This window comes from Hylobates moloch, unplaced genomic scaffold, assembly GCF_009828535.3.
Source record: "Hylobates moloch isolate HMO894 unplaced genomic scaffold, HMol_V3 SCAFFOLD_1, whole genome shotgun sequence".
Classification (NCBI taxonomy): Eukaryota; Metazoa; Chordata; class Mammalia; order Primates; family Hylobatidae; genus Hylobates; species Hylobates moloch.
In genome coordinates, this window is record NW_026652276.1 from 130,732,842 (window position 1) to 130,746,409 (window position 13,568).

The 13,568-nt window shown below is 39.9% G+C and overlaps 1 protein-coding gene across 2 annotated transcripts in view; it reads left to right on the forward strand.

The window, feature by feature from the left end:
- Positions 1-7,800, forward strand: part of LOC116812531 (amphiphysin) — a 250,192-nt gene extending 242,392 nt beyond the window's left edge. For both annotated transcript variants that reach the window (XM_032758283.2, XM_058445610.1), the window contains 2 exons: positions 1,296-1,397; positions 6,568-7,800. In XM_032758283.2, coding sequence (XP_032614174.1) covers positions 1,296-1,397; positions 6,568-6,675 — 210 coding nt within the window. In that variant the 3' untranslated portion in view covers positions 6,676-7,800. The remainder of the gene's footprint in view (positions 1-1,295; positions 1,398-6,567) is intronic.
- Positions 7,801-13,568: the final 5,768 nt, after the last annotated feature.

The following is a 13,568-nucleotide window of genomic DNA, read 5'->3' on the forward strand; positions in this document are numbered from 1 at the left end:
TAATGGGAAGAAGGTTTTGCTCAGACAGGCTACTTACAGCCTTCATAAACCAAAGGGTTCTTACCAAAAAAACTTAGTAAATACCTAAAAACACTGGCTTAACCCAAGTGTTTCCTGTCTCAGATGTTTCCTAATAGAATCTGAAAAGGAATTTTAAGTTTTTAAATTTGATTTTACATTTAAAAATCAACTCTTTTTCTTCTAAAGTGTAAAATGTCGTATCAGTCTCTCTCTCTCGCTCTGTCTTTGTCTCTCTCCATTAGAAAGTAACTACTACCTTGCTACCTCTTGTGGGGACAGGGGTGGCTATAATGGATTTATGAATGAATTAATTTGGAGAAAAAGCTAAACCTGTAGATAGGGGGTTGTTTCCTGCCGGGTTCTGTTTTAACTGGAGCACAAGCAGTCCAAGAAGCCTTGTGCCAAGCATGGCCGGAGCTTGCTGGGCCTATTCTGGCCTCCTCACTAACTGTAGAATAACCTAAGGCACCCCATATAGACCCTCTCTCTGGGTATCAGTTTTCCCATCAGAAAAATTAATTTAGGGATAACATAATCCATTTCCAGCTCTGACAGTTTGTGATTCTATGAATATGCTCAATGGCAAAATACACACTTTAAAAGCCGATGTTTACTCTCAGGGGTGGAGTTGAGGGAAAGGTGGGAAAAATAAAATCAGCCATGACGGTAGAGTGATTCAGACTGGGTGACAGACGCATGGGGGTTCATTATGTTATTTCTTCTGCTTTAAAATATTTTTCTAGAATAGAATTTTAAGGAAATCTTTTTGAAAATGGGAAAGGAAAAGAAACTGGTTGCCATTGTATATAAGGTAGGATAGGGAAGGAAGGAAATATATTTACACAGAAATTGATCACAGAGTTTTATTTAGTAGTAATTACTGTATAACCTGCAAGTGGTGGTTTTCCTGATTATTTGACAGAAGCTGGGGTTAGAAGAGCGTTAGATATTTTTGGTTCCAGTTAAACAACAAACAGTAATAAAGCATCAGTGATAATAAAATGCAAATCTCTAACAAAAATAAGATGAATTAAAATTTGATTAATATAGTACTTTTCCCTGTTGTAGAGGGCATTGCATTACTATTAATAAATATACATATGAATGGCCTCATATCAGAGAATAGGACTTCCCTTCTGGCTTTAGAGGCCTTCTTCTTCCTTGGGATGTGGCAAATATCTTCCTCTTTTCCTCCAGCTTGGAGAGTGTTTGTAAGAGTGTCTGCTTATAATCTGGCTGGGAAATTGATTTTTATGTATTCTTATCTTCTGCAGGTGGAAACACTGCATGATTTTGAGGCAGCAAATTCCGATGAACTTACCTTACAAAGGGGTGACGTGGTGCTGGTGGTCCCCTCAGATTCAGAAGCTGATCAGGTAAAAGAAAAGATTGGAAGATGCTTTGGGCTACGTTGATTTTTTTCTGAGGGTCTGTTGGACACAATCACTTCCTAAAGATGTTTCTATTTTCTGAGGTGCTACAAGCCATCTAAAAAGGGCTTAAGGGCTTGTGACAGCATAGATCATTAACCAGGTTTCTAGGACACCCTTTTGGGATGCTGTTGCATTCTTTTTTTATATAATACAAACAGTTGACCGTTTCTTATCATGTAACCACTTTCTGGGAATGTTGCCTCCGTAATACTTGTCTTCAGGAAATGCAGACATTATGAATGTGAACTAAAAGACCCCTTCAAAAGTGGTTGCCTCTGGGTGTGTGGATACTGATTAGGAAAGAACCTGGGGAACCCTCTGGAGTGATGGAAATGCTTTATATCTTGAGAGGGATGTCTGCATGTATTTGTCAAAACTCATTGAACTATATACCTAACCATCTCTGCATTACACAGTATTTAAATTACATCTCAACTTAAAGAGATTCTTTAAAAATATCACTTCCTAAAAGAGTGGTCTGATGTAAGGTACTGAGAACTCCCATCTTGTTCTCATTCATAAAATATGTGAACCCTTGAAACGGTATGCAAAACAAGTAAATGCATCTGTAAACATATTTTTTCTGGAGAGAAAAACTCTAACTTCCATACTATTCTCAAAGAGATTTATGAGCTCTCCCCTTAAAAAATAAATTCAAGCATCACTACCTTTGAGGTTAAGACATAATATGTTCAACGTTTTGTTCTTTCTTTTGATAATACACTTACCAAGATACATCAGGTGCTGGGTCAAACAGTCTCTACCACAATAAAATAGATTGGGCTGGGTGCGGTGGCTCACGCTTGTAATCCCAGCACTTTGGGAGGCCGAGGCGGGCGGATCACGAGGTCAGGAGATCGAGACCATGGTGAAACCCCGTCTCTACTAAAAATACAAAAAATTAGCCGGGCGTGGTGGCGGGCGCCTGTAGTCCCAGCTACTCGGAGAGGCTGAGGCAGGAGAATGGCGTGAACCCGGGAGGCGGAGCTTGCAGTGAGCCGAGATCGCGCCACTGCACTCCAGCCTGGGCGACAGAGCGAGACTCCGTCTCAAAAAAAAATAAAATAAAATAAAATAAAATAGATTGGAAATTTATATAACAATAATCTGCTGGGCAGGGTGGCTCATGCCTGTAATCCCAGGACTTTGGGAGGCCACGGCAGGAGGATCACTTGAGGCCAGGAGTTCCAGACCAGCCTGGTCAACATAGCAAGACCTCATCTCTACAAAAAAATTTTTTTTTAATTAGCTGGGTGCAGCAGTGTGCACCTGTAGTCCTAGCTACTCAAAAAGCTGACATGGGAGGATCGCTTGAGCCCAGGAATTCAAGGCTGCAGTGAGCCATGATCATACCACTGCACTCCAGCCTGGGTAACAGAGCAAGACCCCGTCTCAAAAAACAACAACAACAAAAAATAATATATCTTTAAAAGCCCCCAAAGATTTAGAAATTTTAAAATACGCTTCTAAATAACCCATGGGTCAAAGAAATCATAGTGTGAGTTAAAAAAAATATTTCATAATGATCATTAAATAGAAATTAAATAGAAAAATGCATAGAAGGAAGCAAATAATAAAAATAAATTCACAAATGAATGCAATAAAGGACTATAACAGATAAAATTGATGAAGCCAAAAGTAGGTTTTTGAGAGGATTAACAAAATTGTTACAACCTTAGAAAGACTCAAGAAAGAAAAGTCACAAAGCATAAATTACCAATACAAAGAAAAGGTGTCAGCATCACACATCTCAAAGATATTAAAAATCCCATTTATAATGGGAATTTTGTCTGCATTAACCAGAAGTTATTTTGTAAAGAAATAAAAGGAGAAAAAAGGTAGTCTTTTATATTTACCACCATGTTTATCATTTCCAGGTCTTCATTCTTTCCTTAAGTCCAAGTTTCCATCTGGTCTTAATTTCCTTTCTGCTTAAAGAACTCTCTTTAGCTATTTCTGTAGTGCTAGTCTGCTGGCAGCAAATCTTCTTGGCTTCTGTTTATCTGAAAATGCCTTCATTCTTCTTAATTTTTAACAATACTTTCACTAAGATAGAAATCTGAGTTTTTTTTTTTTTCTTTCAACTCTTTAAACATGTTTCATTGTTTTCTGGTCTCTATTGTTTATAATTAGAAATCAGCTGTCATTTGTTTAATATTGCTTCTCTGTATGCAAAGTGACTTTCCCTGACTACTTTTAATAAATTTCTCTGTGTCTTTTCATCAGTTTGAATATATTGTGCTTGGGTAGGTTTTTTTTTTTTTTTATGGTCTTCATACTTGAAAATCACTGAGCTCCTTAGACTTGTAACCTAATGTTTTTCACTACATTTGCTGTTTATCTTTAATTTTTTTTCTGAATTATTCTCTTTGTTCTTTTTTTCTGGGTTTCTAATTATACTTATGTTGGACTTCTTGATGGCTAAGATGCTGTTCTTTTTCTTTCACTATTTCTGTCAGGTAGTCAGGTTGGATAACTTCTATTGATCTGCCTTCAAGTACTGTGACTGTTTCCTCTGCTACTTTGAGTTCGTAGTTAAATTTATCCAGTGACTTTTTCATCTCAGATATTAGACTCTTACAATTCTTCATTTCCATATTGTTCTTTCATATGGTTTCTATTTCTTGGCTGAGATTTCCCACTTATAGTCTTTCATTATTACTGTCTCTCAATTTATATACTTGAACAAATTTATAATAGCTGCCTTAAATTTCTTACTGCTAATTCCAACAGCTGGGCCATCTCAGAGCATATTTCTATTGTTTGCTTTTTAATCTTTGGGTCATATTTTCCTGTTTTTCCATGTCTAATAATTTTTTAATTGATACTAGACATAGTAGGTAGACCATACGTGGTAAAGAGTCTGACTCTGTTTTCTATATCTGAAAATTGCTTATTTTTGTTTAAGCAGACATATAAATTACTGGATAATTCCCTTGAATTGATGGGAGTTGGTTTTATACTTTGTTAGGGTGGGTCTGTACCCTTTATGCATGCACAGCTTGGGGGTCAGCCCAGGATTTCAAGGCAGTTTATCCACATACATTAGGATACCCATCCCCCAGTGATTCCTTTCTTTTCAAGATAACTCCCCCACCCCCCGAGTGTACAGCTCCTCTGGCAGCCTTACACTCTATGCTCTGAATGCCCCACATCACACTGAGTGAGGATAATCCTCAGGGAAAAGCTGTATCAGCATAGATCTCACCCCTTGCAGTTCTCTACTTTCAGGGGTCAAATACTTTCTAATTTCTGCCTCCTTTTGGTCATTTCCAGCATCTTCAAATAGTTTTACCCATTATTTATACCCATCCCATTATATATAAATTTATACTTTATATATTGTATAACCAAGAGTTGTTTGTTTATATAAATAGTTGCATATATGTATATATAGATATTTAGAGATATAGTTATTCCAATATTTTTAATTATTCTCTCCAGAAGGAGTTGTCTAATACAAGCTATTCTGCCATTACCAAGACAGGAAATCTTTTCCTACCACATATTTTAAGCAGTTAATTTTTTGTATTTTCCTTAGCTAAAGATTGATGTTGGCTAATATTCTTTACAAGTTGTCTTTCAGAATATATGTGTTGGAATATACTTGATTGTGGGTTTGTGTTAGTCCTTTGCTTGTTTTCTTTATTGAAACAATTTTTAAGTGCTTAACTCTACTTGGCTCCATTAGATTTTTCACTCACTAAATAAAGTCAAATATAGACACTTGTGGGGGAAAAATTACCTTTTATATGCTTTCTAGAGGTTCAGAAAATATTTAGCTGTCATCTTTTAAGTATAGCTTTGTCCTTCACATATATGACATCATAATTTTAAAGAGGGCACTTTTCCTCATCAGCTAGGATATTATCAGTTATTTTATTGAGTCATTTTTTTTCCTCAGTGGTTTTTTTCCTGCCTTCAAAAATTGGGCTGTCTAAATACTTACATTTCTTGTCTACATGGCAGCATCAATTTATAGTCTCAGATTATATCAAAAGGGAATGAATTCAGCTTCTTCATTTAATTTTTGAGGCCTCATTTTATCTGATGTACTTGAACTATGTTGGGCGTTGGTTCAGACTAAACCTGGCCATCCCTCATCTGAACTGGAATTTCCTTTCTGCACTGGTTAACATAATAAAGATAGTCATTTCCCACTCCTTGCACTTCCTATGGTCTCGTTTCCCACTGTTCCTTTCAACACAGCTTTTCCAGCTAGACTCTGCTTATCTTCAGGAAGCCAAGGGCAGACCACAGCCTCTGTTTCTCAGTTTTAAGTGTCGTCTCCCATTCTGCATGACCATACATGGATGGGTTCTTTACCGTTTCTGGGGAAAACTGTTTCATTTTTGCGATGGCACTTCCATATGACAGAAAAATGTTTATGAGGAATAATTTATAAAGGATATAGGAGTGCTTCCAGCAAGAATGCCGTGACATCCAACTGCTTTGTAGTTTATATAAACTTGAAAAATTAGGTATTATAAAAACAAAAATAGTAATATAAGGCAACACACATCTAGCTTTTAGTATTCGATGAGCCCTACATAGGTAGTTTATTGGGGTTGTAGAATACGAGCTGGGGGTCAGAGTTCTTTCTTATAAGCAAGTGGCTTGGGATGAAATATAAGATATTCCATGGCCGCATCAGTATTCCATTCTAACCCAAGGAACCTCAAACCTTTTTTACACTGCGACCCCAGAACAGGTCGTGCTCTTGTGCATGAAATGCTTTCACATGGTATTCCTGTCTTTGCACTGGTTGTAATTGTAATCCTTTTCTCCTCTTTAAGTACTCATAATCCAGTTAATATCAATTAACTATGCTTTGTACAGTCATAATGTTAACATTAATCATCAATTAACTATACTTTATACAGTCAATAAGTCTTTGCAAATGTTTATTCCTTCTTTTTCTTTTTTTTTTTTTTTTAAACTAACAACTTATTTGGGATAGGCCTTTCCATTGATCACAGCACAGCACTTTACCTGTAATGTGACATCCTGGTTCAGAACCACAACACTAATGTAACACATTATTAATTAACTGTGGCAGTGTGGATTTTCCAGTAGTTTGCTGGACCCTGAAAGTCCTGTCATTGTTTTTCAGGATGCAGGCTGGCTGGTGGGAGTGAAGGAATCAGACTGGCTTCAGTACAGAGACCTTGCCACCTACAAAGGTCTCTTTCCAGAGAACTTCACCCGACGCTTGGATTAGGGCAACAAGTACTGCAAGAAGGAGCTCAGTTACTGGGTTTTTAAACCTTCATGAAAACCTGAAGAGTTCACTTTTGCTATTATGCTCTTAAGGATTTACAGACTGATGCCAGACAAACCCTGGGAAGATGTATCAATGGAGCATGTGTGCAAAAAAAAGTAAGAGGAAAAAAAGTAAATTAAGGAAAAAATCCTCACTCATTCCCATGTTGTCAATAACAGGTTTGTTTGTGCTTTGTCCAAGCTGTGGAGACTCTTGTACTTGATCCCTTCCCACCAATTCTAAAGTAGCTTTCTCCAGATCAGACTTTAATTTCTCTGCATCAGGTGTATCGTATTGAGTGGCTGCCCTGCAGAAGATGTGATGAATTATCCTGTAGTACAAGATTATCTTATTCCCCTGCCCAGGTGTGAGCACGTGCTCTCGCTCCTTTTCAGGTTTACTCTGTTTAAAACTAAACTGCTGCAAAAGTTCTCAGTGTTCTTTTCCAACACATCTATATATATATATGGACACACAGTCACACAAGCTAGTTCCCATGACTCCTGGATCTATGTGTATGCAGAAGGCTACATATACATAGTTGCTTTCTTTCCTTTCCATTGTAGCTCTTTGCCTCTCAAGTGTCATTGATACATGCATTGCTCTTATTCTGTCTGGCATTACAATTGCAGTTTTGCCTCATGGCAAAACCAGCCATCCCATTGCCAAAACAGTCAACAGTATCTGTGTTTGTACTGTGCAGTTTTCAGGATGAGATGACGGATAGCACAACTACACTGAGGCCCCCTCAGAGAAGGCAGGGCCTGTTTTATCTAGCTGTGCAGCCGCTGTGGCTGGAGGTAGGCTAGTTGGGATGGGCAGCTAAGTAGTCTTCTGTTCTGCCTTTATGAGATTGGGTAGAAAGATGGGGCATATTCATCCACCCCCAAAAGAACACTATAAAAACAGCTCCTCTATATTTCCATCTCTTCTATTTATGCAACTCATCTTCACAGATTGTTCTAAAGTAAAATAGATGGTGTATGCTGTATCCACAAGTCGTCTGTAACAATTATGTTTTCAGTGCTGTGTCATTCCAAATAAACCTTTGGTAATCTCCAACGATTACCGTAATTCCTTTTATGAGTCTTTTTTTTTTTTTTTTTGGAAATTTTGTTCAGTCGGATACTCTGCTTGAAACAGTTGGTATTGGAGTTGTTATTTGTGCAGAAATATGCTGGTTCTTCCACTAGGTTGCACTCCACGCCCCCACCTCACCTCCGCACTTCCTTCATTCCAGTCATTGCTGGTCACTCGGTGTTGCCTGACATCCAGCAATTACTGCAGCACCAATAACAGCTGCCAATGGAGAGCCCTTAAAGGTGCCGGCTGTGGACTCCCAGTCCGTGAATCACTGATAGTCTTACGACCTTCATAATCAGCAATTTCTTCTCACAGCAGCTTCATTTTCTGGTCACTTTTCTTTCTGGCATGTTTACGTTCGTAGGTACATAAAAATTCGATCAGATGGAATAGAAAAGCGAATTCACTTGGCCATTATTTCCAGAAGAGAATTCTTAACGCAAATCCTTTTAGTTGATTTGGACTCTTTTCTGCTAATATAATTCTTTATACAATGTAGGCTGATCAAGAATGTATATTATTAGACTTTTAGATTTAGTATGTATTCCTGATTCATGGTTTGAATCTTCCTGGCGTATTACTGACTTTGTTGTTTTAAGTGTGAATAGGGAAATAACTTATTGGGCCAAGATTTTTCCAGGGGCTAATTTACAGAGAAGCTGGGTCATCATGAATGCTATTCTAGTATAAGAAAAGCAAATGTCACTGCCCAGGAGCATGACTGATAATTCAGCAAGTGGAATGCAGCAATGTAAGATTCATAACAGAAAGCCACTCCTGACAGTAGAGTACTCACAGGATGTTAAAAGCCAAGACTGAAAAATTAGCTCTAATAATAAAATGCACCTAATGTTCTGCAAAGATAATTGGCTTGCCACCTCTCCTGGAGCGGAGGATGTCATGAATTATTCTTAAATTCCCTTCACCCTCCTGCCCACAGTGGCTGCTCACGGTGTACAGTTTGCCAGGACATGGCCCAGATAACTGTAGCCCTAGATGAATGTTCCTAGATGAATGTAACAAGTGCTTCTGAAATGACGTGATTTTAATTAGCTATTTTGTCCTGTTTTTTAAAATGCCTTTGGATTTTTTTTACACTAAATAAGAGTTATCAGATTTTTTGTTTGTTTCAGGAATTACCAAAATCCAAGAATTCCTAATGCACTGAAAACGAAGGAGATGGTAGGGGATGGGCATGTGGTGGTGGCATTCCCCAGAAATGTCCTTGAATGTGGAGTGAACGTTGTTTTCCATTTCAGTGGATTTTCTAAGGAATGTTAGTTTCAAGGACTTTCTGGGGTTACTAGTGTGAAGTTCTTTCCACTTCTCTTTCTCAGTTGTTCTGTTCAAGTTCTCACACCACCAACCCATCCTAGGCACATCACCCAGTCATATAATGGCAAGTTTATATTGTATCCCAAATGGCCTTGAACCAGGCCTTGGTCCTTTCATTTTTTTTTTTTTTTAAACGGAATCTCGCTCTGTTGCCCAGGCTGGAGTGCAGTGGTGTGATCTCGGTTCACTGCAAGCTCTGCCTCCCGGGTTCAAGCCATTCTCCTGCCTCAGCCTCCCGAGTAGCTGGGACTGCAGGTGCCCACCACTGCGCCTGGCTAATTTTTTTGTATTTTTTAGTAGAGATGGGGTTTCACCATGTTAGCCAGGATGGTCTCGATCTCCTGACCTCATGATCTGCCCGCCTCAGCCTCCCAAAGTGCCGGGATTACAGGCATGAGCCACCGTGCCCAGTCAGGCCTTGGTCCTTTCTTAACTTCCTCTCCATGATTTAAGATTCATCTTAGAAACCCAATGGCATGCAGACCTTCAAATAGTTATGAGTCAGAACTGTTTGGAAAGAAAGCCAGTAGTTCTTATTAAACATACACCTACCTGGCATTCCTAGCAATATGACAGATCGTCACTCATTTAAACCTGTGTGATGTATATAATTGCAAAGTAAAATTGCCTGGCAATTTGAATTTTTTTTTTTTTTTTGAGACAGAGTCTTGCTCTGTCGCCAGACTGGAGTGCAGTAGAACGATCTCGGCTCACTGCAACCTCTGCCTCCCGGGTTCAAGCAATTCTCCTGCCTCAGCCTCCCAAATGGCTGGGACTACAGGCATGTGCCACCATGCCCAGCTAATTTTTGTATTTTTAGTAGAGACAGGGTTTCACCATGTTGGCCAGGATGGTCTCGATCTCTTGACCTAGTGATCCATCGGCCTCAGCCTCCCAAAGTGCTAGGATTACAGGTGTGAGCCACCACACCCAGCCAGCAATTTCAATTTTTAACACTATCTCAGGGTAGCCAGGGCCCCTGGGACAGGTAAAAGTTCCCACAGCATGCTTGGGAAGCAATGTTGCATTGCTTCCACCACGCCTGCTCTTCCTGACAAAGCTGGGGCGGCTTTGGAGTCAGCCAGAAAACCATATCCATCACATCTTAGGCTGCCCAGTGGAGTGTGCACGTTTAGAATTCTGAGCCCTCTTTTCTTACATAAAGCAGCCTCTAATCAGGCCATTGGAACAATCCCAGCATGACCCCATGGCCCATTCAGATGGCCCATTAAAGAAAATGCCTTCGGGAAACTACAAAAATTACGAGAAATCAATGAGTTTAAAGATGGCGGAAGCTCGGTGGTTTATTCCACACAAATTGCATGGCTGAACACCTTGAAGCCTTAGAAATAGACTGGCCAGTGGATTGGCCTTGCTAGGACTCTACTCCTCTTTTCAAAGGAGCCCAACAGCTGCCTTCTGGTTTTTACTTGGAACTCAACTAAAAACCTTATGAACGTGTCAGAACTTGGAGATGAGCAGATCGCACAGCTTTTCCACATAGTGCTGTAGCTACTGTCTTCCTGGGGCGACTTCTTCCTGGGACTTCAGTAAGTGGAATCGGACATTTGGTAACCGCACAGAGAAGACAATGGCCAATATTCTCTTGGAAGACTTAGAAAATGGAGATCCAGGTGGTTCTGTTCATCTTTGAGCCCTGCAGGTACATCCCTGTTTGATGATGATCCTGTCCTGAATCGCCAGGAGGCGACCACCTGGATGTTCATGGGCAGTGTTCTTCAAGGCACACAGTAGGGGGTTGATAAATTGTTCATAAAGCCAAATAAACTATGCTCGAATAAGCTTAATATTCCATCCAAATATTTTGTGACTCATTGGTAATACCTTTTAAGGATCACTTAACAAACAGCAGCGAATAATGACTTTTTCCACTTAAAAGGTATTTGAGACATAACCCTTACATCTATGCAAATTGAGAGGAAGGCCAGGTAGGTACCTTGAGGCTCTTTCCAAAGAAATCTAAATTTTATCTTTGTTTCCTAAAATCCAGTTAATTCCCAGTCCCCCCGATCTCAGGTCAAACACTCAGGTTGTCTGATTCTTCAGGGTTGGGTCAGAATTGCATGCTTATTTCCCTCCCCGCAGCACCCTACACAGGGTGCATCTGTAGTTAACACTCCAGAAACTCTTCCTGCTGCACTCTGATGCCCTGTAAAACCAGTCCAGCCCAGGAGCGCCTTGTGCATAAGCACCTTGCCACATGGCTGATGCCCTATACCGTCTCCCACCAGTAAATATTAAACTGTGTCATTATGCTCTGCTCTCCAAAAACCTACCAGTGATCACAAAGTGCTGTCTGTGGCATTTGGAGATGCCACTAAACTTCCAGTTCTCCCCCAAGATTGCAAGATACGAACTTTCCTTGTTTTCTTACCTCTCTGGTTGTTCCTTCTCTGTTACTGTTCCTAATTTTTTTTTCCTCCTTCCTGTGGATGCTGGAAGTGGGGTGGGGCAATAGCGATCTGTCCTTCAATTTGTGTTTCAGTTGTCCAAGGAATGTTGCCTTTAGAGTGTCCAATTATTGCTTCCAAGTCCACATGTTCATTTGTTCATTAAAATATATCAAGCACCAGCTAAGTGTCAGTTACTGTACATGGGGACCGCATTCATAAGATTTAGACTTCGCGCTTGAGGGACTTCCTTCCAAACCCCTCCATGGTGTGTCACTAAGGGGCTCCTCCATTCTTCAGAATCTTGGACCTGAAGACTTGGGAGCTTCCTTTGTGCATCATTTTCCAGATTTGGGGCACCTGCTATGATTTCCCCGCAAAACATACAACCTTGCACTTTAATCTAGTCGGGATTCTGTTCTTCACACTGTCAGAGAAGACACATTGGATCCTTGTTGTCTCCCTTGTCACCTGACTTCCTGCCTTCCTCGTACCCTACTGCCCACCCATTTTAAGTACCCAACAGGTCCCCACTCCCTCCTTGCCTCTCCCTCTCAGAAACACACACACAAATGATGAATATCTGCTGCATGTCATACCAGATCCAGGAGCCTCTGCTTGGTCTTCAGAGCTGAACTTCACCTCTTCCCCAGTATTCATCCACTGCCTGCTTCAGAGGCGTCTCCTCAGCACCCCACCCGCCTTCTCCCCGTCAGCTATATACCTTTCTTGCCATGTTGCAAAACCCCTCTCCTGGGATGCCTTCCCCTCTCCTCTTGGCCTCTAATCCCATCCCCCAGGCATAGTTCAAGCCCTGTATCCTCAAAATCCCCCTGTCCTCTCATCCTTCTACATTCTTTCCACATTTAGAGTAAATACGATGCTCCCTAGCCCTTCATTTCCCCCACCAAGTGGCACACTGTCTCCAACCTTCTCTGCATGCTGTATTCACTCCTGGATCTTGTATACTGGTGTGCTGAGTGAATGAACAAGAGGATGATTGAACGATTAGTTCAGGGAAGTTCAGAAACCCTAATCCCAGGATCAGCATGGAATAGAATTTGAAACTGAGTGTGAGAAGAAAATGCAAAATACTTCAGTGATATTGGAGAGGGGAAAGTTTTCTTAAATGGGACCCAGAAATACCCAAAGTATATGGGCAAAAAAAAAAAAAAAAAAAAGTTTGACTCTAAAATTAAGAATTTATATTTAATGAAAAGATATTTGAGATAGTTGGTAGACAGATGATAGACTTGCCTAAGATATTTGTACCATCCGAAATTCACAAAGGATAAATGTCTAAAATACACAAGGAACTTATTCAAGTCAAGAAGAAATGAATAATTACTATTATGATAATTTGTTTATATCATTTATGTTTATTTATATTTATAATATGGCAATACTTAATATAATAATAACATTCGTTGACTGTCATTTGCCAGGCACTGCATGTATTATTTTATTTAATCTTTACAAATCTATGGGGTAGTTGCTGTTTTTACTTATTACAGGCAGGGAAGCTAAGATACAGTTACATGACGAAGCTTGCTCAAGGGCACACAGTGAATAAATGGCAGGGCCAGGCTATGCCCCTGGCTCTAACAAAAGTTCTAACTCCATCCTCCTTGTTTGTATGTTTAGAGGACATGAAAGGTAATTCACACTTCAGTGAATACTAAGTATAAAAAGGGACCTCAGCTTCCTAATAATCAGACCTGTGCCATTTTTTTTTGTTTTTGTTTTTGTTTTTAAGACAGGTTCTCTGTTGCCCAGGCTAGAGTGCAGTGGTTCGATCTTGGCTCACTGCAGCTTCTGCCTCCTGGGTTCAAGCAATTCTCCTGCCTCAGCCACCAAGTAGCTGGTATTACAGGTGTGCGCCACCATGCCCAGCTAATTTTTGTATTTTTACTAGAGACAGGGTTTCTACTAAAGGCCTCATTTTGTATTTTTAGTAGAGATGGGGTAGCTTGATAGCTATCATACTGGCAAAAAATAAATAAATAAAGTTTCTGATAACAC